Source organism: Acomys minous (assembly GCF_964271855.1).
Source record: "Acomys minous genome assembly, chromosome: 9".
Lineage (NCBI taxonomy): Eukaryota > Metazoa > Chordata > Mammalia > Rodentia > Muridae > Acomys > Acomys minous.
In genome coordinates this window covers 119,132,146-119,156,851 of record NC_140490.1, presented here as the reverse complement: position 1 = coordinate 119,156,851, position 24,706 = coordinate 119,132,146, and the positions used below count along the sequence as shown (strand labels likewise).

The 24,706-nt window shown below is 44.9% G+C and overlaps 2 protein-coding genes across 7 annotated transcripts in view; one reads left to right on the top strand and one right to left on the bottom strand.

Annotated features, from left to right (window-relative positions):
- Positions 1 to 17,244, top strand: part of PDE7A (phosphodiesterase 7A) — an 84,375-nt gene extending 67,131 nt beyond the window's left edge. For 3 of the 5 annotated variants that reach the window (XM_084797269.1, XM_084797273.1, XM_084797271.1), the window contains exons 6-14: positions 4,192 to 4,287; positions 4,694 to 4,794; positions 9,318 to 9,449; positions 9,906 to 9,997; positions 12,169 to 12,313; positions 12,920 to 13,016; positions 13,534 to 13,614; positions 14,989 to 15,045; positions 15,437 to 17,244. In XM_084797269.1, coding sequence (XP_084653395.1) covers positions 4,192 to 4,287; positions 4,694 to 4,794; positions 9,318 to 9,449; positions 9,906 to 9,997; positions 12,169 to 12,313; positions 12,920 to 13,016; positions 13,534 to 13,614; positions 14,989 to 15,045; positions 15,437 to 15,642 — 1,007 coding nt within the window. In that variant the 3' untranslated portion in view covers positions 15,643 to 17,244. The remainder of the gene's footprint in view (positions 1 to 4,191; positions 4,288 to 4,693; positions 4,795 to 9,317; positions 9,450 to 9,905; positions 9,998 to 12,168; positions 12,314 to 12,919; positions 13,017 to 13,533; positions 13,615 to 14,988; positions 15,046 to 15,436) is intronic. The other 2 variants (XM_084797270.1, XM_084797272.1) reach the window with 1 other exon arrangement.
- A 4,920-nt stretch (positions 17,245 to 22,164) lies between these two features.
- MTFR1 (mitochondrial fission regulator 1) overlaps positions 22,165 to 24,706 on the bottom strand; it is a 34,572-nt gene continuing 32,030 nt past the window's right edge. For both annotated transcript variants that reach the window (XM_084797275.1, XM_084797274.1), the window contains exon 8: positions 22,165 to 24,277. In XM_084797275.1, coding sequence (XP_084653401.1) covers positions 24,209 to 24,277 — 69 coding nt within the window. In that variant the 3' untranslated portion in view covers positions 22,165 to 24,208. The remainder of the gene's footprint in view (positions 24,278 to 24,706) is intronic.

Here is a 24,706-nt window from a genome sequence, read left to right as displayed (position 1 = left end):
TCTTATCAGCAACCAAAATCACCTCCATCATGACGTGGCCATTTGGCAGTTACCGCCACCATCTTTAGTAACTTGGCCTGCGTCTCATTGCAACTTTGCATTTTCCCTTTTCAGTTTCTTTACGTTGTGACTGTTTACGGGGAGTTTTCTGAAACAGTATTCTTGTGCCAGCCCGCGAGCTTTCTTCTTGCCCCCTTGCTCTCCCTGCCTCCTAACTGGCTGCCCTACTGGAAAGACAGTTGGCCTTCCTCTAGGTTTTGTGGGTTCTTTCTTTCTTTCTTTCTTTCTTTCTTTCTTTCTTTCTTTCTTTCTTTAATACAGGCAATGAAATATTAGATGGGCCGCCTCCGTTTCCTGACAACATAAACATGGCTTCAGCTATTATCTCAAGATAATCACAGGTGCAGCAGGAGCAGCCATGACACTTGGAAAGGCTGAGAGCTCATAGCCTGTTCCTAGGCTGCTGGGATGCCTGCCGTTCAGTGACATAGTCGGCTGTTCTTTTCTAAATTTGATTTTTTTAAAAAAAGCACACAATGTCCCAGTCAGGGGCTTAGGGTGAAAGCTAGTGAGCTTGACTGCGTTCCGTGTCGGCCACACCGGCTGCTGATGCTCACTGCTTTCCTTAGACCGCCCCGTTTGAACTGGCTTTATGGAGAAGTGGGCTGAATGACTTGGTCCCAGATTAAAATCCGCCTGTTGTTAGGCCCCCGCCTTGGCTTTTACAGGACGCTGACTAGAGCCCCCGGAAGCTCCAGAGATTCTCTACTTGAAGAAATGTAGTTGAACAAATGGCCGGGGGGAAATGTTCTTCAGCTTGCGTTGTGTAGCTGGAACGGTTTCCTTTCAGAGCTCAATTCTGTAGGACTGGTGTTCACCGTACCCAGCTTCAGCCGCCCTTCTCCCTTACTCACTCACTGGTGTGTTGTGTTTCTGACTCTGGTGCTCTCAGTGGGATAGGGGAGAGGACGGGCGGAGAGGACAGGAGAGAGCGGCTGCCCGAGGACAGGTGCACCTCACCTCCTTACCTGCTCCAGGAGGAGAGCCCTTGCTGTCTGACGTCCTCTTACAGGAGTGGACAGGGTGTGCCTGTTGCTCCTAACAGCTTCTGGCTTGCTGCAGGGAGAGGGGGCAGCCTGTTTTGCAGCCCAAGGTCTCATGGGAAATTAATTTCTAAAAACTAGTGAGTGTCATGACATCTTAGGTGCTTTTTTTTTGAGATCCTGAGACATGGGTTTTTTTTCTGTAGTCCTGCTCCTGGCACTCACTGTGTGATCTGGGCTGGCCTCATGCTCACGAGCTCTTCCTGCCTCCCCTCCCAGGGGCTGGCATTAAAGATCTGCGCTACCGTGCCTGGCTCATTAGCATTCAATTTCAGGATTTTTTTTTTCCATACTGAAATGATATTTCATCTTTAAAATGAATCTTGGGTCTGGCAAAATGGCTTTGCCACCAAGCCGGCGCACACATTGAGTCTTCTGTTCTGGGCACACATGGTAGAAAGCAAGAGTGACTTCTACAAGTTGTCCTCCAACGTCCACAGCGTGGCATGTGTGCGCACACATCTCTGTGACCGTGTCTGTGTCTGTAAAAGATCCGTGTGGGCCAGCGAGATGGTGGAGCAAATGAAGACACTTGCTTTAAAAGCCTGCTGACTGGAAGTTAGTCCCCAGCAAAGATGGGAGAACTGGTTCCTCGAAGTCGTTCTCTGACATGCATGTGCTCCCATCATGCATGGTTGTGCCAGCACACAATGATAAACAATGCTATGTTTTAGAAATCCTCTTTATGGCCTTGCCCAGTCTTGCTGATGCTCTGAAAAATGTTTAAATGTACTCAACTATAGGTTCTGTTGATAGTGATTTAATGAGTTTTTAGTTAATTCTCATAAATAAATTCTTAATGTGGGATTTTTATATATTTTAGCAAGAATCATAGACTTCAGAAGACACTAGAATCACATGTGTTACTATTATCCGTGATGCAGTAACCTATGAGCTTAAAGCCATTTAAAGTAGTCCGTTTATATGTTAACATAGCGTGTTTGTCCTATGTGCAAAATCCATAAAATCCTGATGAATAGAATAGAATATATACAACCTGGAGAGCTTTTGTCAGCGAAGGGAGCAATAAACCTAGCAAAGACTGGGATGCAGACAACAGGGATGAGCACTGGCAGCATGTGCTGGGGAGTGGGAGCCCTGAGGGACGTGCAGCATGCTGACAGCATGTGCTGGGGAGTGGGAGCCCTGAGGGACGTGCAGCATGCTGACAGCATGTGCTGGGGAGTGGGGGCCCTGAGGGACGTGCAGCATGCTGACAGCATGTGCTGGGGAGTGGGGGCCCTGAGGGACGTGCAGCATGCTGACAGCATGTGCTGGGGAGTGGGGGCCCTGAGGGACGTGCAGCATGCTGACAGCATGTGCTGGGGAGTGGGGGCCCTGAGGGACGTGCAGCATGCTGACAGCACGTGCTGGGGAGTGGGGAGCCATGAGGGACATGCAGCATGCTGACAGCATGTGCTGGGGAGTGGGGGGCCCTGAGGGACGTGCAGCATGCTGACAGCATGTGCTGGGGAGTGGGAGCCCTGAGGGACGTGCAGCATGCTGACAGCACGAGATGGGGAGTGGGAGCCCTGAGGGACGTGCAGCATGCTGACAGCACGAGATGGGGAGTGGGAGCCCTGAGGGATGTGCAGCATGCTGACAGCATGTGCTGGGGAGTGGGAGCCCTGAGGGATGTGCAGCATGCTGACAGCATGTGCTGGGGAGTGGGAGCCCTGAGGGATGTGCAGCATGCTGACAGCATGTGCTGGGGAGTGGGAGCCCTGAGGGACGTGCAGCATGCTGACAGCATGTGCTGGGGAGTGGGAGCCCTGAGGGACGTGCAGCATGCTGACAGCATGTGCTGGGGAGTGGGAGCCCTGAGGGACGTGCAGCATGCTGACAGCACGTGCTGGGGAGTGGGGGGCCCTGAGGGACGTGCAGCATGCTGACAGCACGTGCTGGGGAGTGGGAGCCCTGAGGGACGTGCAGCATGCTGACAGCATGTGCTGGGGAGTGGGAGCCCTGAGGGACGTGCAGCATGCTGACAGCACGAGATGGGGAGTGGGAGCCCTGAGGGACGTGCAGCATGCTGACAGCACGAGATGGGGAGTGGGGGCCCTGAGGGACGTGCAGCATGCTGACAGCACGAGATGGGGAGTGGGAGCCCTGAGGGACGTGCAGCATGCTGACAGCACGTGCTGGGGAGTGGGGGCCCTGAGGGACGTGCAGCATGCTGACAGCACGTGCTGGGGAGTGGGGAGCCATGAGGAACGTGCAGCATGCTGAATGTTGCTGGGGCATCCTAGGAAAAAGAGACACGTGGGTTGATGAGGTGAAATGTGTCCAATGGACCAGTTCTGTCTTTGAAGAAATATGGATAACTTAGTGTTTAAGGAACGGGAAGCTTAGAGGCCTTTGGGGGTGGTTGATTTGTCTTTCTGTGAAGTCTGAGGCTGTGGAACATGAAGGAAAAAATGGGAAATAAGCATGTTAAAATTTAAGAGGAATGGCAGGGTCTGTAAACAGGTGCTTTGTAAAGTGAGCGGGATCACTGGTGAAACAGTGAGTTTGGATGGCAGGAACATCAGAGCTGCGCAGTGGTAACATCTGTGAGGCCGCCTGTGCCCACGAGCTCTCAGATTTTCTGCTCTAGCACAGAAAAGGTGAGGGGTTCAGCTCGGATCTCTGGCCTTGGGGACCTGGAGGTGATTGCTGCCTTCTAGTGCTGTCCCAGTAAAAATAAGCACAGTTGTCACCTCAGAAGGTTGCAGCCAAAGCTGTCTGCTGCGGGTCTGTACCCACTTCTGTGAAATGCTCTCATAAAGTGAGGTTGGCTTGTTCACTGTGGGTCAGTGTCCCTGTATTCTGCTATTGAGCATTATTTTGATGCCGTAAAAAGAAAATTAACCTGAAAATCCTTAAAAGCTTTTACCTTTCAGTTCTTTTTGGAAAGCTATTTTTTTTTTCCTTTGAATGGAATGAAGATGTTAACATTGAATGTGTATAACTATCGAAGTAGAGGCTGCAGGCTTTAGTAGTGCAGGGTGGGCGTGGGTGCCGCCTCCACGGTCATGGCCACAGTCTGACTGCGGACAGTCGCCTTGTAGCCTTGCATGTCTAACATGGCCTCTCCTTTCTTTTCTAGGCAACAGTCTAGTAAGCTTAACCTTCCATTTATTTAGTCTTCATGGATTGATTGAGTACTTCCATTTAGATATGGTGAAACTCCGTAGATTTTTAGGTAAGTGATTCTAATTGTACAAGAATTTGTGTAATTGTCAGTCAGCTCTAACAGACTGTTCAGGATCACAGCTAAAAACATGTGCTTGTCGGTACATGACATGGCAAAATTTTGTTTAGTGACAGACAGCATGTGTGACAGGCCATGTATCAGCTGGCTTTGCATTCATGTATATAGATAGATAGAGAGATAGATATGAATTGTTTTTGTGGCATGGCCTCTGCTGTGGTGTGATACTGAAATGTCTGGTGTTTGGCTGAATTGAGATGAATCTCTTAGAATGTGAACAACCAATTTGAGTTGATAGTCACATAGAAAATACATGTGGATCACTCATAATTCCCACTTTCTATCCTTGAATGTTCCCCTTGTATAGTGAAAATTGAATCTTTTTTTTTTGATGCAGTTATGATTCAAGAAGATTACCACAGTCAAAACCCTTACCACAATGCAGTCCACGCTGCAGATGTCACTCAGGCCATGCACTGTTACTTAAAGGAACCCAAGGTAAGCCGTTGACACTGGCTTCAGTTGAAAGTTGTAAGACAGTTTTTTTGCACATACATTTTCATAAGGTAGTGGCTCAGCTCAGAGCCAGAAGCTGCTTGTAAGAGGAGAGTGAGGTCAGGCCTGATTGATTTCCTAGGTGCAGCTGGGAGTGGACGAGCTAGAGACCTGGACCCAGAACTCTCAGATCCTGGGGTCTGTGTTTATACAGATACAGCTTTGTTTTCAGGGGTCCCCAGGTGAGTTCCTGGGTGTGTGGATGCAGAGCCTGGGACCGTCGGGCATAAAAAGCTATACATGCCACCTGTTCTGGGGGATATGCAAGCCCATGTGGAAACAGAGCACTTAAATATTTTCTTGTCCCTGGCAGTTCATGAAAAAGCTGCCTTTAAGGCAGGCATGGTGGTTCACAACTGTAAATCACTGCACTTGGGAAGCCAGACAGCAAGATTGCTAGGACTCTGAAGCCAGGTGGAGCAGTGGCTTCGCGTCTCCCTTGCCCGTCAGAACCTGGTGACTACGAGGTTGCTTTTCTTACTAGTGTATGTTTATTGATATCCTAGCAACATGCTACCTCCTTATGACAAGTGTCAGTGAAATAGAAATTTTGATTAGAGAGAGAAGAAATTTGACCTAAAATTTTAGTTATAGATCATGTTGCTACCTAATATGGAAAATGAGTCATACTCAGCTACGGGGGCAGGATACTGACACCTTGCAATAAAATATTGGCCCTTGTGATAACCATTACAGAAGAAAATCTGCCTACTGCCAGCAAACAGCAAAACAGTAATTTCCCTGAAGGAATGCCACCTCTGAATGGTTTCCTGATTTATTGAAAAGGAGCCTGAAGATAGTTTTTACAGAGAGATACAAATGAAATCTGACTTTCATATACCCTAAAAGATTTGTACTTTCTTATTCATGGAATTTAGATATTATTAGAAACATTTTTCTTTCTAAAAATCTGTTCTAGATAGCGGTGGTTCATGCCTGTAGGTACTTGGAAGGCTGGATCAAAAGGATAGAAAGTTCAAGGGCTACAACGCACACACTCTGAAAAGTTAAGGGCTGCAGTCCTAGTTAGCTTTAGCTGTCACCCGGATTGAGTGAACCTCAACTGAAAATTGTCCAAAATCGGGTTGGCCTGGGGCCATGTGTGTGATGCATTTAATTACTAATTGATGTAGGAGGATTCAGCCATCCGTAGGCTGGTGGGCCAGAGCTGTATTAGAAAAGTAGCTGAGCAAACCAGGAGGCAGCATCTCCCCACCCCCACCCCCACTTGAAGCTCCTACCCTGAGTTCCTGCTGTAGCTTCCATTGATGGTGTGTTGGAACCTGGAAGTGTAGATGCAATAGACTCTCCTGTTCAAGTGGCTTGTTTCAGCAGTGGTAGTGGAGACGAAGTAGGAGAGCTGGGAGAGGGAGTTCACTGGACAGAACAAGCGTGACGGCCTGGGTTCAGTCCCTAGGAGCTATAGGAGTGAGGTGTGCCCCAGAGTGCCTTGTCGCAGCACTGCCTCCCAGGAGGGAGCAGGAAAGGCCCTGCAGCCTAGCACGCAGCTGTCCTGCCACGTGCTGTGGGAGACACAGCAGAAACCCAAGGGTCAAAGGAAGCGAGGTGAGCGAGACCCACACACAAAGCTGTCCTCAGACTTCCACAGCATGCCGCAGCAAGTTCACACACGCGTTCACACACACATTCACAGACGCAAATATGCGCATGCATTGTACACACACACTAAATAGTGTTAATATCATTGAATTGCTTATATTTGTTTTAAAGTTCTATTTCTAGTAAAAGTTTTAAGAAGAAATGTTACATTTTAATCACTTTTCTACTTTAAATATGTATTTTGCTTTTATATTTTCCACAGAGACATCATTATTTTTGTGCATTGGGGTGGGGGTGGGGGCGGCACAAGAACATGCCAGTTTGAGTGAAAGGAAAACTTTCAGGAATCAGGGTTTCCTCCTGCATGTTTCTAGGGATTGAACTCAAGTTCAGGCTTGAGACAAGTGCTCTTACCACCAGGCTGTCTTCAACCCTCCCACAGAATTTTTTAAAATTCTCTTGCTTCTTTTTGTGTTTCATTTTTTTAGCTGAGGTTGTAAAGTGTAATATGTGTAGTCACGTTTTAATTTTGCAGTAAATCTGAGTTACCATTTTCTTCCAGGAAGGTACTTACCTGTTATCTTACAACCCTACTCTCCTCATTAGAATGGAGTACTTTATCATGTTGCTTAAGAAGAGACATGTCATTACATTTATAACCCCATGCCTGTTCATAAATTAGGTGTTCGTTAGGTATATGCTCCTGTGTTCACTCACTTGGTGTCACAGGAGAGATGACTTGATTTACAGTCTACCTTCTGCTCATTTTTATTAGTAAGTAGTGCTTTTAAAAGTTTGCTTTTAAGGTTCAGGCCCTTGGTCAGTTGATAGAAAGGTTGTTTAGTGTGGGGAAAAGCCCTGGTTCAGTCTTAAGCACCTTATACCCTGGCATGATGGTGCACATGTATATTGCTAACATTCTGAAGGGGGAGGGAGGAGGGTCAGAAGTTCATCGTTAGGTACATGGTGAGTTCAAGACCAGCCTGGGCTACACGTGAGACTGACATGTGGTTCACAGCTGCTCACAGTGCAGAGAAGTGCCGTGGCCTACTCAAACATAAGTAGGACATTTGTACCTGTCCCTCTGTGCAAGACTCAGGGACCACTGAGAAAGGAGTGGGAGGGACAGAAAGACTTAGGAGCCAAAGGTCAGACAGGGCTGGGCAAAAATGTCTAGTGGATGTGACAGGACTGCTCCACTCCTCAGCTCAGGGCAGCCATGGCTCCTCCACAGCACCTACAAAACGTGCAGTCACTGGTCTGGCGTGGCGTTGGCAGATAGCTCTCCCTAGCACCAGAGCTGCTGGCAGGGCATGGCTCTTGGGGCAGGGAACCCAGTTCCTCCGAGGGTCTAGGCACTGGTAGGTGGCGTATATACTGCAGTGGATGGCAGAGAGCAACACAAATTGGACTTTGGTGGATTTTTTTTTTTCTTTTTTTTAAAGAGAAGTTTGTAGGAGAAGTGAGAAATCTATCTGGGAGGAGGTAAGGGCAGGAATTGTGGATGAAGGTGATCAACACACATTGTATACAGCTATGAGAGTCTCAAAAAATTAATACAAATATTATACTAAAGCCTGGAGAGATGGCTCAGTGGTTAAGAGCACTGTCTGCTCTTCTAGAAGTCCTGAGTTCAATTCCCAGTAACCACATGGTGGCTCACAACCATCTGTACTGGGATCTGATGCCATCTTCTGGCCTGCAGGTGTACATGCAAACAGAGCACTCATATACATAAAATAAATACATTTTTTAAAGTATACTTTTAAAGTTTGTTTTAAACATTTTGCATATTCTGAAGAGAAACTTATTTGCACACTAAGTTTTTTACGGGCCTCCTCCGCATACCAACTTGTGTAACCATATATATTCTTTACCTGAAGATACCTAACAGGGCTGGTGAGATGCTCAGTGGGTAAAAGTGCTGCATCACAAACCAGTCTCCAGACAGCAGAAGGGAAAAACAACTTCTGCACGTGTTTCTCTGGCCTTCATACACATAACATGACATGTGTTTCATCCCTTTTAAAGACACTTTGTAGCTCCTTAGATCTAAGTACTCAGTGACGTGTGACTAGGATAAATTTTAACACATGAGGTAGAAAAATATTTATTCTGGCATGGAAAGGAAATAGCCAAATTTGAATCTAGATATATTTCTTATCTCTGAAACTTTTGTACTTGTTAGCATTGTCAATAACTTATGCTTAGAAAGTTTCCTGGATAGCTTACATGGTTGTAAGGTTCAAGAAACACATTATTTTAAAGTAAACCTAAATAAAGACCCCATCAGATGAGGCCAGGACTTGTAAAGAGCTGGGACACAGATGCGTCCTTTGCCAGGGCCAGGCCTGAAGGGGAGAGCAAGGATGTGAGTGTGTACAAATTTTCCAGAAGGTGCCTCATGAAAGCTTGTGGTAGACTCAAGGTGGCCGTTTTTTATTGCTGAACATTTTAGTCAGCTAACCATAAACTTTGATTGTGGTTATTCTGCTGTTTACATTTGGTGACAAGTACTGAGTAAAATTACATTGCTCAGTTTCTTTCCTGGCATGACTGCATTATGAACAGGGTCCTGAATGTGGCCATCCATCGGTATAATGAAAACACACCGACCCCTGTGTCCTTTTAGTGTCTTTGTTTCTGAGGAACAGTCTTTCCTACCTTAGCTGTTTTTACTTGTATAGTGAAAGTAAAGCCGTATCAGGTAAGCCCTGTAACTCAGGCAGCAGCACTGTCCCCTGACCACCACCCAGCAGGCGCTGGCTGGACAGCCCAGGAAGGCGCAGTCTAGCTGAGCAGTCAGCCGGCAGGGCAGCAGATCCTCCCTCCCTTTCTCCCACCGGCCACTAGGGTGGAGAGTATGTTGCAGATGTGTTTGTGATTGTCCTTTTGTTACACTTCAGCTTGCCAATTCTGTAACTCCTTGGGATGTCTTGCTGAGCTTAATTGCAGCTGCCACTCATGATCTGGACCACCCAGGTGTTAATCAGCCGTTCCTTATTAAAACCAACCATTATTTGGCAGCCTTATACAAGGTTAGTACAGCTTCACTGGGAATGAATTTGGTTTTGTGGGTTGTTTTTTTTTTTTAATATGTCCTTAAAACCAATACTGAGGATTAAGACGAGGATCCCCTGAGCTCACTAGCTGACCAGCCTCACCTAATCATGAGGCCCAACCAGTGAGAGACCCTCTCTCAAAGCAGATGCCTCCTGAGGACCCACATCCAAGGTTGACCACTGGCCTCTACATACACGCATGTGTGTATGCTGCTCACACCATAGATGTACTCACCCACCCACAAATAAGCCCACACATTAATTAATAATAATTTAATATTTGGTATCTCCACTGTTTACTGTTTTGAGGAAACAGAAGTAGTGTAATTAAATTGCCAATGAATTTTAATGCTTAACAAAGTTAATATGACTGACGAATGGTTCTTTATGTTCAGAAATGACTATTAGGTAACAAAGAAACCCTTTTTATAGAATACCTCAGTCCTGGAGAACCACCACTGGAGATCTGCAGTGGGCCTGCTGAGAGAGTCCGGGTTGTTCTCACATTTGCCACTGGAAAGCAGGTAAGTTGGATTAAGACAAAAATGTATTGTCTACAAAATTAAAGTTTGTAATTAAGCTGTATAAAGTCACGTGTTCCATAGTTTCCAGTTTTGTTAAACTGAATGTATCTTTTAAAAATTATCAAAATTATGGGGCTGGAGAAAGGGCTCAGCAGCTAAAAGCATTTTCTTCTTTTAGAGAGGACCTGGGTTCAGTCCCCAGCTCCCACGTGGTGGCTCACACCCGTCCACAGGCATGGTGCACATACATAAATGTGAGCCAAACACTCAGCCACTGAAAATCCAAAGAAAGGCATATCAAAATTCCTAAGCAATTGTGTACTTTTATTTCATTGGCTGTTTTTCTTTATGAAAGATATTCTATCTTTTTAAGTACTATAAAACTCACTTCACACATAGTGGCTCAGTGGTTGTTTTTAACTTTTCATACATTGCTGATAAAGGTTTCAGATCTATACCTGAAAGATTGTACAGAAAACGATCCTGCATAACAAGACCTGTTCAGCCTCAACGATGGCAAAGCCAATAAAGCAAGTGTAATAGTGCCGTGCCCTCACAGATACAGCTTTGGAGCTCTCAGGCAAAATAATAAAAAGAACAACAGAAAATAGCTTTAAAAAATAGTTAAATACTAACCAGGCCATTTTGGTGGCCTAATTAAATAAAAAGATAAATAATTAAAAAAAAAACAACTAACATAAACACATCAAACATGACAGTATTGGAAAAACAACTCACACCCTGGCAGTGTTGTCTTACATACCTTCTTTCACTTGGTGTGAAATATCCAGTATTGTGTTTGTTTTAACCTACTAAGCTGGTTTTCCTAAGTGTTAAAAGTGTGTGTGTGTGTGTGTGTGTGCGCACGCACACGTCTCTGGATTGCCTTCATTTCTCATTTGTCTCTTCCTCCGGTCCCGAGGGTGGTCTCAGGTCTCAGGCTTGGGAGGCAAGCGCTTTTCCCGTGCGCCATCTCACTGACCCCCGTTGCCAGGTCTTTGTTGTGGATAACACAAAGATAAGCTTACTGTGGCCCTGTTATGCATAGACTTTTTAATCTTACCTGAGGAAGCTTTTAAGATGATATGGTAGATCTGCTGTATGTATTAACATAGTACGTTTCCCCTCCAGATAATTTGGATATTCTTTTTGTTTGTTTGTTTTTTGGTTTTTCGAGACAGGGTTTCTCTGTGTTAGCTTTGGCTGTCCTTGACTCACTTTGTGAACCAGGCTGGCCTTGAACTCACAGCGATCCACCTGCCTCTGCTTCCTGAGTGCTGGGACTAAAGGTGTGCGCCACCACGCCCAGCCTAATTTGGATATTCTTATACAGATAACTGGCTTTTAATTTTTTTATGTGCTTGGGTATTTTTCCAACATATATCATGCAGCACGTGTGTGCCTGGTGTCCCAGAGCCGGGATAGAGTGAGGGACTCCCGGAAGCTGGTGCTGCTGTGAGGGTGGGCTGCACTGTGAGTGGGGAGCCCACCAGGTCCTCAGGAAGAAGACCCTGTGCTCTACCGAACCTTCTCTGGCCCCTTGACTAAACTGCTGAGTAGAATTTTATTAACATTTCATTGGGCATCTTTTTAAAAATGTCTCAGTGGACAATTGAACGGTCTAGTAATTTCTCTGCCTGAATCATCTGACCTTTAGGTCCTAGGTACCAAAAGATAAGACAAAGTTGTTTGCTGTACATACAGGAATTTCAAAGAAAACTAGAAAATCCTTAAACAGCATAACAGTGTTATACATTGACTGTTCCATTTTGGCTGACAGAATAAAGACACTTCCTTTGAAATCCTCACTTAGTGGTATTTCCCTGAAAACTCTTAGTTTTACTTTTGATTATTTTAATAGTTTTTAAATGCATTCTTCACAATACTTCTTGATTTTTCAAGACAAAGTTTCTCTGTGTGGCTCTGGTTGTCCTAGATTTGTTTTGTACACCAGGCAGGCTCAAACTCAAAGAGATCTGCCTGCCTCTGCCTCCCCGAATGCTGGGATCAGAGTAAGCCACCACGCCCTGCTCACAATACTTTCTTATATATTAAATTTAAAGCAACTTGCAGAGTATCTTAGGGTTTTGTAAAGCTTTCTAAATACATGTTTAAGAGAGGAAATAAACTGAAAGTCCTAAATGTCTTCTTTACTATGTCCCTAATTTCAGGCAGAAGATGGAGACTCAGATAGGCGCCTTGATACTAGCCACGGACATCAGTCGGCAGAACGAGTACCTGTCACTGTTCAGATCACACCTGGACAGAGGTGACCTACACCTTGACGATGGCAGACATAGGCATTTGGTACTGCAGGTAAAGTCAAGCTGCAAAGATTGTGTGCAGGGTAAATCATATGACAGGTAGAGAAAAAAATCAAGTGCTGTAGCACATATTTTTTTTCAGGGTAACGGGCGGAAAGAAAAGTCCCTCAGCCAGCACGGCCCCTTCCAGGAGAATACTGGAAAAGTGTTTGGTACTTTTCATACTCAAGACCTCCGATGAGGAGCAGAGAAGGGCACCCACTCAGCAGTGACTGTTTATTCTGATGAATTCTCACATGAAAGGGAGGCAGGGAGTAGACAGTCTCTCTGGGTTTTGTATTTTAGGACCGATGCAGTCCTTGTGTCTCCTTGGGATTCCCACTGGTCATCTAGTTTACAGGCACAAATACTCTGTCGGTCGGTAGCAGCATAAAGTTAAGGTAGCAGGGACTGTCCTCTCAGAGGACTTTACTCTTCTGTGCTGCCTTTTTCATTGTGTTTGGCTCTGGATCCCATGCACACTAAATATATGTCCCGCCCCTGAGCTACGAGCCCTGGTCCTTCCTCTTTTCAGTGTTCTCCCCTGTTGTTTGCGTCTATGTAAAACTAGGGCAACTGAGGTCTTCTCTTAACACGGTTTCAATGTTTTGTTTGCTAGATGGCCTTGAAATGTGCTGATATTTGTAACCCATGTCGGAACTGGGAATTAAGCAAGCAGTGGAGTGAAAAAGTAACGGAGGAGTTCTTCCACCAAGGCAGGTGATAGTTCCACATGAATAGAGCCCAGCCCAGCCACTCATACGAGCCTCACAGTACATGCGTTATATTTTTAACCATTCATAGTTCATGTGTGCCTATCCAGTACATGGAACGTAGTTTGAAACTGAGTGACCCTGTGTATTTATGACTGCTTAGAAAGTAGGATAGAAGCGTCACCGCAGGAAGATCGCTCTGAACTGACTCCACCCTTTCACCTGTGTAGAGACCAGGACCATGTGAGCACATGGGGAGAGTTTGAAAGAGTGACAGGGTTAGTCTTGGAAGGAACACCTAGTAAAAAAAAAAGGGGGGGGGGGATTCTATTTGTCTACTTTAACTAGTGCTATAAGTTTGGCAAGCTTTATGTGTGTCACTAACTTGAAGTTTACTCCTCTCATGAGGACTGTGTAATGCTCTTCCAGTAAATTTACAGACACAATAAAAGTATTCATTATATATTTAACCAGAAGATGTTACCAGTTTAACATTTCTCTCTCTCTTTTTAATTTATAGGAGATATAGAAAAAAAGTACCATTTGGGTGTGAGTCCACTTTGTGACCGTCATACTGAGTCTATTGCCAACATCCAAATTGGTAACTATGCACATTTAATTGCATCTGTTTTTTTTTTAAATGCCACTTACTTTGATTTTCTTAAGACTAGACTAGAAAACCATTCAAAACAAAGTATTCGGCTTATGCTGATTCCAGGCTGCAGGACAGTGGAGGAAACCCTAAGCCTTGTCACAGCATATGCCCGCTCTCCGCTCTGCCAGCCCCTCCTGCCTGCCTCATGGACTCTTTCCTTGAAGGCTCAAATGTCACTTAGGTACAAGCCACCGTCCACCCTCCCCAGGCTTCCAGAGTGTGCATGTGTCACGTCGTTCCCACAGCCTGCCAGCACTGTGCCTAGAGGTGTGGGGTGCACAGTGGAAGAGTGGAGGGAGCTGTGTCCTGGCCAGCACGGGGGCGTGTGGTACCTCCGCTTCCAGAAGCCCACGGGAAGGACCGCCTGAGGCTGAAGTAGAGACAGATGGCAGGATGAAGCTCGAGGTGGCAGTTGGATGCATTTTTAGCATCTGGGGTGGGAAGGGCCTTAGAATTTAGACTGAACGTAGCGAAGTGTGTTGACAAACATCAGGAAGGTAGTTTCTAGAAGCTCAGGCCCAGCACAGGCTTAAGCAGTGGAGGGAACGCAGCGGCAGCACGGTGACACCTCTGTTGGGTTACAGAGCATCCTCCTGAGAGACTACAGAGTATGCATCAGAGATGCGGACGATGGGCACAGCATGCACAGGGCTGAGCCTGTTGAAATCAGTGCTGGCTCCTGTGGCCAAAGTCTGAGGGGTGTTTTTCTCTTGGTCAGGTTAAGATTTAGCTAATAGGTGTGCTGTCTTGATTCTCAAAGAGAGCTACTCAAGTTCAGCGTCTAGGTGACATGTAGGCGAAAGGGCACTGAAGGGCAGGTGAGTGGGGAGGACATGGAGCTCCCTCAATGGCTCTGGGCCTAAGGAAGTTACTCTGTAGTTTAAAGAAAGACCTTTCAAGTGACTTTAAAATGTTGCAGTTTGTGCTGGGGAGAGATGGCTGGCTCAGTGACTTCTGAGCTTTGTTCGCAGAATCCACATCAGGTAAGATTGTACGTAACTGTGGGTCTAGGGACTCTGACACCCTCTTCTGGCCTCTGCCTCTGAGGACACTCAAGCACACATGGGTGATTTTTAACCGAGCATGACAATACACGCCTGCAATCTCACCGCTTTCAGAGTGGAGGAGGGAGTTCAGGGTCACCGGTGTCTATGGTAGGGTATGAGATGGCCCACTGGGTAAATGCAGAGACCAAGCCTGGAAATCCAAGTTGGACCTTGGGACCCCGTGGTGGAAGGAGCTTGTCCTCTGACCTCCACATGTGTGCTGTGCTGTCCTCACTTTAATATTTTTTAAAACTTAACTCCTCGTTATTTTTAGACCATTTCTTCTCAGCAGTTTTGACATTGCAGATCCTGGGTCACCTAGCCACTCCAGGTGAGATAGTCCGTCCCTGCGGAGGTGAGGCCCTCTGGCCAGCAGCTGTCTCACTGAGAGTGTCGCTCTGTGCTAGTGCCCTTAAAGTTGACACAGCACCACTCCTGCCCCCGCCCCATCCCCACCCCCACCCTCACCCCCACTGGCCCCATCCCCACCCCCACCCCCAGTGCTAGCTTAAGTAGGATGGGTTGTTCTGCTGATAGAAGTAGGAAAGCCTGGCCGGCGCTGGCCAGTGTGAGCACTGCTGGGTACTTAAGAAACCCAGATTTGCAAATAAGGTATACACGCGCCCTCGGACATTTTAAAAACTGGAACCGAAGATCACTAACACTCTGTTCTAAAGGTCAATTCAAGACATATTAATGGCTTTTCCCCTTTGTTTCTCAAGGTTTCATGACTTACCTCGTGGAGCCTCTGTTTACAGAGTGGGCCAGGTTTTCAGACACAAGGTTGTCACAGACAATGCTCGGACACGTGGGGCTGAATAAAGCCAGCTGGAAGGGACTGCAACGGCAACAGCCCCGCAGCGAGGACGCCAGTGCTGCATTTGAGTTGAACTCACAGTTACTAACTCAGGAAAATCGGCTGTCATAGCCCTGAACCAGTGGGTCAGACTCCCTCCTGCAAGACTGGAAATGTGAAATGGGTCTTGACGGAGGCGAAGAGCTGACTCTTGACTGCTGAGGTTTCTGAGGACGTGGGGCCAGCATTATTTATCAAGGTTTCTTCTGTTGGGTCGTTTATGCCTGGTTTTTCATGATAAGACCTGAATATACAAGCAATATGCACTGCAGACACTGACTTCTGTGTGAAGCCCTGAGTATGCAAAGCCCAGCAGAAGCACTAGAAAGGATTAACAAAGGAAGGTGGCTGTAGGTGTGCCGTGTGCTTTCAAAGTGTGTGTCCTTCAAGTGCTGAAACTTGAATCTCAGCAGCAATCTTGGTCCAACCAGTCCAGTACCACAGTGCGTCTGTCCCTCCACTACATCGTCTCTGAGAACACGGAAATGTGAAGTGCCCAGCCTCTGCTGCCTCTGGCAAGACTCAATGTTTACAAATCAACTCTGAAATATTGGTTCTCAATTGCCTTGGAGCGTGATGGTGAAGGACCCATGGGCCGTTCACAGCTGAGCTGGAGACTGGAGCTCTTCCCGGGGTTTGCCTTTTTCTTCTCTGGATGTCATCAAAGCCTCCTGTTTGCTGTTTTGTCCTGTGCGCTGGAGACTGAGCATTAATCACGGCACCACCAAGCTTTTCACTCCAGTGCTGTTTGGCAATGCAGATTTTTTAAAAAAAAAACAAAAACTTTCAGTTTTAACTTGGGGTGGAAGGGCAGGAACACCAGTGTCCTAGCTGTGTCTGACTCTGCAGTGAAGACACTGCATGTTGTTTTCACTACTGTACACTTGACCTGCACATGCAAGAAAAAGGTGGAATGTCTAACACACCACAGTCAGCTCAGGGTATTTGCCAATCTGAAATAGCGCGGGAGAGGGAAGTGTGTCCTTCAGATCAAGGGTACTGACGTCCCTTTCGCTGCAGTGCGTGAGAGGTATGTTGTGTGTGACTATACGGATGTGTGTTTGCGTGCATGTTTGTGCATGTATGGCTGTGCATGTTCTGTCTGTCCATGTGGAAAAGGATTGGAAATGTAAGCTTTTATTTATTGTTTTAGAATGTGACATAGTGAGCAGCCACACTGGGGGAGGGGAAGGTAGGTGAAGCTGTAAGATTGCTCCAGATGCCTTAAACTATGCACAAAGCTAAGTGACCAAACTTCTCGTTCTGATTTGAAAAGTGCGTTGTTTTCTCGTCCCTCCCTTCGATGAAATGTTGCCTTTTGGTGGGCCTTTTGATGTGAATAGATGTTTTCTAGGATAAAATCTAAGGACTAATTTTAGACTTAAAACATTCCACTTTTGTAATTTGTTTTCAATGGTTTTATGTATAGCAAGCACAACTGTAATCTAGTTTAAGAGAAATGGTGCTTTCTTTTAGTTAATTTGTATTTCCCTTGTTACTGTAAAAGACTGTTTATTAATTATGTTTACAGTTTGTTGCAACAGCCATCTTGGGAGAACGCTTGAGTGTAAAGCCATGTGTAAAAGGCTTTGCCATACCCATCTAAACACGTGCCTGTTGCTGTTAACTTTTAATGAATAAAAACTGGTCTTTTCTCGTTTTTTTATCATTGCATTTTACCTCATCTCTCAATCCTTTGGAATCACATGCTCAATACTAGGCATGCAGCTGTTGGCTCTTTCATTCACTCACGGGAATTTTGCAGTGTAAGCTGTGTGCAGACCCTGACCTCTAGGCTCATGTGAGCCTGACTTCTGCACCCTCAAGTGTGGCACAGTCTGCTTCACTTTGCTCCACCTTGCCTGGTGTGGATGGTACTTGACTTCCTATTATTTTGTTCCACAGTTGGGAACTGCCTAAGAAATCACACCTTTGAAAGGGCTAAAAGTACCAGTTGTGTTTGTCTTAAAAGCCTTTTTAAAGCAATGTAAGAAATAGCCACTTAATTCTTTCTTGAGACAGGGTCTCCCTAGTCTCAGGTAGCCTGGTAACAGTGTAGATAGGCTCCCCTGAACTCAGAGATCTCCCTGCTTCTGGTACTGGGAATAAAGGTGTGTGCCACCATTTGAACAGTGCCAGTTAAGAGTGGCCTTTCTACCCACCCAGGCCTAATTCATTAGAAGGGACACAGTTTAAATTTTAAGGTCAGACACATTTGCCATTACTTTATAGAAGAAAATACAAGTGGTTTCCTATTTTTTACAAAACATGGAACGTCAGTAATTGTAATTATCCAAGACACTTTATTTTATTTAGCATATAATAATTTTTAAAGATGCTTCCTCACCCCCCTATTTTTGAAGTGGGATGCTAAGTCTTTCAAATCCAGTGAGTGTGTTAAACTTAAAGCACATCACTGTTTAGACTAGCCTCATTTCAAGTGGTCCATGCTCAACATTTGGCTCTCCCATTAGCCGCTATAGGACAGTAGTCGTTACCTGAAAAAAGCCAACTGTCCACTCCTAAAGTGGCTGCATGTAGGCATATTTGACTTGTCCAGGGTCTGATGAAAAGTCCTGCAAGCTTATGTCACCTTAAACAAGTTCATAGTAACTGATACCGTGAAGAACAATCTTGGTATTTTAATTTGCAATGAGAAATGTAACTACCAATCATTCTCTCTCTTTAGGCAAATCTCCTTGAGAAGCCAAATTAGGAGCCAGGATTCTGACAAGGGAGGCAAGTCTCCTCAAGCATCCACCTCCCTGTGGGGATGCCTGCTGATACATAGCTGTGGATTGGGCACCTTCCTCCCCGGATGCTAGCGTCCCCTGCCACTAGCTGCTTCTCCACATTGGCTTGATTGGCAACTCCGTTAGAGCTCTTCCTTCTTTCAGGCCTTTTTCCTGCCGAGCTTGCGTAGGCGGCTGCCCTTGGTCCTGTGGTTGTCTCCTTTTGCCCTGGTTACACCTGTCTTCAAGTTTAGTAACTCGTAGTTTGGCTTTCCTGGTTCAAGTACTCAAGGGGACACCTTGGTGGCGCTCCTAAACCATCAGTTTGTTTTCTTACAGCTATGTGGGGGTTACCAGTAGCCCCCGTTTCTTTGACCTGTTTCCTTGAACAATTTCTTTCTTTAGAAGAATGAGGAAACATATAGGTCACATTTTATTTTTAAGTAAGCAAATAAATACAGAGTAGTGCAAAATCCATGGCATTCAAGATAAATTGGACACTTCAAAGAAGTGACTCCCATTTGGGAGTCTGGGCCCAGCCTTGAAGGTGGGGGGGAGGGGCAGGGGGGGCGGTGAGAGAGTCTCTGCTTTAGAGGTGAGAAAAAAAATTTAACAAGTCCTACCTTAACAACAAATCTGTGTCCTCATTAACACTGTACTCTAAACATAATGGTTTGTAATGAGCCTCTTTGTATAAAAAAAATTAAATTATGGGTGGTGGGGGTTTTTTTGTTTGTTTTTGTTTGTTTGTTTGTTTGTCTTTTACAAACCTGGAAAAAATATCCTGTACCTAAGGTATAGGTTAGAGGTGCTAGCAATGCTTTCAAAGCTCTGAAAATGGTCTTCTCTACAATGTTTTCTTGATGTTTGTTTCCTTTAAGACTTAAAATTGTCACAAGCTTATGTCTTAGTCAATAGTTACTGATTGAGACCAGTAACTAAGGTGACTCATACTGCTTTTAAAGAAATGTGAAAACTACACCTTCGCTGTGTATTTGACACATAACTTACATGTGAGGTTTGGTCTGCAGGCGTCCCCTATAAAAAAGCCTTCATGGCACACGGTCTTCAGGAGTAACCACCAGTTCGAGGCAACATGGGGATGAGCTAACAGGAACATAAAAGGTCTCATGGTCTTCAGTGTGCACTGTGTACGGTGGATGTTATTTGGACTGTCAGCAAACAAATTACTGTGGAATTGCTATGTGCCCTTTAGCTATCAGATTATCGATAAGAAATTTCCCGGAAGTGGTTCAATGTTGAAGTCGTATAGTAAATGTTTAGTTCCTGTTGTATGCAGAACATGGCACTGGTTGTTAAATTACAAGTTGGTCTCTGTTCAAATTGTCTTAGTGAAAGAAAAATGTGTGCTAAGTGCTTGTAGTTTTCAGAATTGTATAGGAAGGGCAATGCTGGGGTATTGTTTGAAAGACTGGCTTAAAATGGAACTAATCATTATCTCTTAATGCCGAAGTCGCTTAGCATTCAAATTTGATTATAAGTAAGACACTAACTTTATCAATTACATTTTAAACTTTTATGTCTATGGTTTTTAATCCTAGAATCCATCTTTCAAGTCTAGTAGTATGGAAGGGGAAAGTGAAACACCATTATTTTCAGTATTTAGCTTCTTGTTGGCTATTAACTTAAAATTGAAACCTGTTGACTTGGTCGTTTGTGGCTTTCAGTTGATTCAATAGTCTCTGTTACACATTCCATCTTGTGCTTGTCTTTAAGCTGTGTATACGTGTGCGCGCACAAGTGCGCAAAACAAATTTGAAGTATTTCTTCATTGTTTGGACATGTCTTGTAAAAAATTTCAGGAAACTGTAATAGTATCGGTTTTTTTATTCTTATCTAAAATTTCTAAAAATTATAAAGTTTTGAAGGAAACATCAAGCCTACCTGTCGGTTTACTTCAGGTGCTGTGTAACACAGGGCAGCTGGCTGGCTGGAAGCGCGTCTGCGGGTCTCCAGGGGAGGCTTCCTTCCCGCTCTGCACACTTCAGCCTCCAGCTCATCCTCTCGTGTCCTTCTCTTAGCACAACACGATGCCATCGTGGGTTTGCTTTACTTGGGCATAGCTCCTCTGCCCCGGGGCCTTGTGTGCTGAGCATCCCTGGGTGTAGGCTACAGCTCGGTGCTGGAGCTCGTCTGCCGTGCACAAGGCTTGGGGGTCCATACATAAGGTGAGCAGTAACAGCAAACCTGGCTTTCCACCTAAGAAGCATCTTAAGAATCGGAATCTGTTAGCGTGGACGCAGGTAACCAGAGCTCTATGCAGAGGGTCTGAGTGTCACAATGGAGGCCAGTTTTACACAGCTGAACTTGAGGGTGCCTGGGATGGATCCTGCCATCCTGTGAGCTTCCACTTGCTCTTGGTTCCTGTTTCTCCTTAGGAAGCAGGACTGTAGTGTGCGTTTTAGGAAGTATTGTGTCCATAGCATGACAGACCTGTGTTTAAGCCATTAAGCAAGGTGCCCAATCTTCTGACCTCTTCCTGATCTCTAAAATATTAACCAAAAAAAGCCAAATAGTAAGTGCTAAGCAGGTGGCTGCTATGAGCATTCTTGCTGATTCGTTTCCTCAGGGCGCCCTTACGGTGCTGAGTGCTACATAGTCTTGAGGTTTGCCGTCCAGGGTTCTCGAAGAAGCATGACCCTTGCTCTGTGCTGCACGTGCCTCTTGAGCTCTGTTGCCAACATCAGGATTTCAGAATGACTTCCCAACTGTACTCGAGGTCTTCCCTTAAGATACTAGTTTCTAAAATAAAACTGCCTGAGAAATGAATTTTTCACTCTTTTCATAAAAAGCATCTGGTAAATAAACAGGGAAGGCCACTGGACAATGACGACAGATTGTTAGGTAAAAACCTTGTGATGAAAAGTGGCCTTTAAGGGCCAGAGAGATGGCTCAGTGGTTAAGAGCACCGCCTGCTCTTCCAAAGGTCCTGAGTTCAAGTCCCAGCAACTATAACGTAACCTGATGCCCTCTTCTGGCCTACAAGCAGACAACACTGAATAATAAAAAATCTTAAAAAAAAAAAAAAAAGGGAAAGCGGCCTTTGTCCCTTAAACTATGGCTTTTCATTATGAAGTGACCAGAGCTCACTTGGCTTGAGAGGAAAAGTGCTATTTGGGCTATTTGCCCCAAGAGTATCAAAAGCCATGACACCTGTAAAGGGCCACCTGACTTGCAGGACAGAGTTGGAGAACGTCAGCTGAGTTACTGCTCTAGTCCTGGAGCAACCTGCTGACGGCTTCCTTGGGTGAGTGGTATATTGAGACACCGGGTCCTTACTTGACTGTGGTGTTTTTCCCTTTGTTGTCCAAGGGTACCACTAAGACAGGGAAGTGCTGGCCTACTTACAGGATTTCTAGAGAGTGTCCAAGAAGAACTCAGAAACAGACTTAGGAGAGGAGCTCAGAATAGTGCAAAGAGGGAAAAGAGTGCAGATACGGGCCCTGGTAGTGGATGGGGGTGCACAGCAATCCCAATAAGCTCGGCCAGCCTTTTGGCCAAGGTTACGGTAGAAATGCTGAAATAGCTTGTCACCAAACTATGTTTCCTTTTGCCTGGCAACCTTGCAGCTGATTAACTTAGGTGAGCTACTAAAAGATTAAGCTTTGGTTTTGAGCGGGTCTCGGTGGCTCCAAGTCCACTGCCCTGACTGTAAGGCTGCCCCTACGGCACTGTGGGTGTTGTGTGGGAGGCCTCCTGGGTGGCCTTCCTGTGTTCAAACCAGTCTAGGGAAGAGTGAAGGGCAGAGAGCACAGCTCTTTGAAATCTGCATCAGCAGCTATGCTAAAGCAGTACGTGCAGCACAGAGTAGGGCTGCACAGAAAAGGAAAGAGAAGGGGGGTAAATGTGCACAGTTTGCTTTATTTTAAAACAGTAACTCATATACTGGAATACGAGCCAAATTCAATACTGATATAAATTTCTTAGGTCAAAATATGTAGTGTGATGAATTTTTTTCAATCTCAAAAGACTGTTTTCAAACCATATAAAACATCTGGAAACAATATACATCAACAATATACCACAATTTAAACTAAAAAGGCTATGAAAAATAGCTCAATCTCTGATAAGATTTAGAATACATAGTTTCAATAACTTAAAATGTCTATCTACACTTCCCATCTCTTAATTTTCCTGGGAAGAACTACATATCTCTAGACTTAAATAATCCAAATATTTACTCATGGTAAGAGATTCTAACATCAAATTAGTTGAGTTCATCAGAAATACAACAATCATGAAAACTAAGTACTTTTAAATTATAACATGTCCTTCCAGGCCCCAGGTAATAAAGGCAGTTTTCTATTTTCAATAACAACTAAGTTTTACCTGCATAATGTAATTCATTGGCTGACCAATGATAAACAGCTTAAAGGAATTTATTCACCTATTCTGTAATGTTTCATTATGAAGGATATTTTAACCAATATGTAAAAATTATAGATTCAATTATGCTGATACTGCTAGAAGTATTGTGCTGGCTAGTTTCATGTCAGCTTGACACAAGCTAGTCATCTGGAAGGAAATGAACCACAACTGAGCCAATGCCTCCATAAGATCTGGATGTAAGGCATTTTTGTTGTTCGGTTTGGTTGGTTTGAGACAGAGTTTCTCTGTGTAGCTTTGGCTGACCTAGACTCACTTTATAGACTAGGCTGGCCTCAAACTCACAGAGATCTGCCTGCCTCTGCCTCCCAAAGTGCTAGGATTAAAGGCGTGCCCCACCATGCCTGGCTGTAAGGCATTCTCTTGGTGACTGATAGGGGGATGGTGCCATCCCTGGGCTGGTAGTCCTGGATTCTAAGAAAGCAGGCTAAGTAAGCCAGTCAGCATCACCCTCCATGGCCTCTGCATCAGCTCCTGCCTCCAGGACCTGGCCCTCACTGCGTTTTATGATGAATTCCTAAACACAACGTTGTTTTTGGTCCTGTTATCTCATCATGGCAATAGGAGCCTTAACAAAGACAATGGGGGGGGGGGTTGTTTTGGTTGGTTGGTTGGTTGGTTGGCTATTTGAGAGACGGTTTCTCTGGGTGTAGCCTTGGCTGTATGTAGAGCAGGCTGACCTTGAACTTACAGTAATCAACCTGCTTATACCTCCATAGTGCTGGGAATAAAGGTGTGCACTACCATGCCCAGCAAAATTGTTAACTGAGCAATAAAATCATCTTTTTGAGGCCACTCATTAACTGAAAAGAAAGATGATACATTCTGCTTTTATTTAAGAAATGATTTAATTTGATAATTTGATTTGTTACGACTTGAGAAGTACATTTGCTTCCCAGTATTGAGTGGCAATAAGGTTTAAGCAGCCTTCCTGGTCCTCACTTCCCTTTAACAGAAAGGAATACAGAGACTCAGCAGTAAACATCTTCTGTTGCTTATGTAAACTTAGCTCCAGGGGAAAAAAAGTGAGAACATATGTACGCCCTATTTGAGGCATTCCCAACTCCAACACTGCTCTAAATAACAGGGTACACCAGCTGTTCCATCGTTGACCAGGGAACACTCAATGAAGAAAGTAACAGTGTCCTCACTGACGCAATTCATTACACTTTTTACATACTGCTCTATACCCAAGTGTGTACATATAAAATGTTTGCACAGATATTAGTGTTAACTGAAAATGTACAGTAACATCCAAATAGCTAGAAGATGAACCCTGGCTGCCTATTAAAAGCGTGTGTGTTCCAGAGAGCTCTAGAACTGACCATTTCATAAGAACCAAATCAACTTCTGGTGCTTTCACTACTTCTCACTCCTCTAGTTAGGGCAAGAAGGAGACCAAGGAATGCTATAGCCAGGAATTTACTAAGTACTGGTGCGTTCTTCTAGCCGAACCCCCTCTGCAAGCCAACCAGGAGTCTTTCTCAACTCATTGTCCATTAGGAGTCTGGAACATTTTCAATTAAAGCCTTCATTTTCCCTGTAGACTTCAATATATGTGGGCCAAACTAGAAAAGAAAAAGAGGAAAAAAAAAATAAAAAGACACATACACAAAGAAGCATAGACTAGGTCAGCAGGTGCCTTCATGCGGACAACGGGCAGAAGGAGCTAGTGTAGGAGTGGGCTGCTCAGGCTCGGAGGGGCCGGTACACACCTTCCAAGCCCGTGTCAGATCCCACTAGGGAAACTCAGAGTGACCCAGGGAGAAACTGGTTCTGATTTATTTCCAGTAAGCCTTTTAATAATTGAAGCAATTACACATTGTCATAATGAAAATTTTACTAGATTGAATTTCACCTCATATTTAAAAATGAATAAAACCCTGCAGAGAAAATTTACCACTAGAAATCACTAGGCAGTGAAGCTCAGGTTTCACATGAAAGAAAGAAACATGCTTTTTTAACTTAGGTTTCTTGGTAAGTTATTGGTTTTCAGT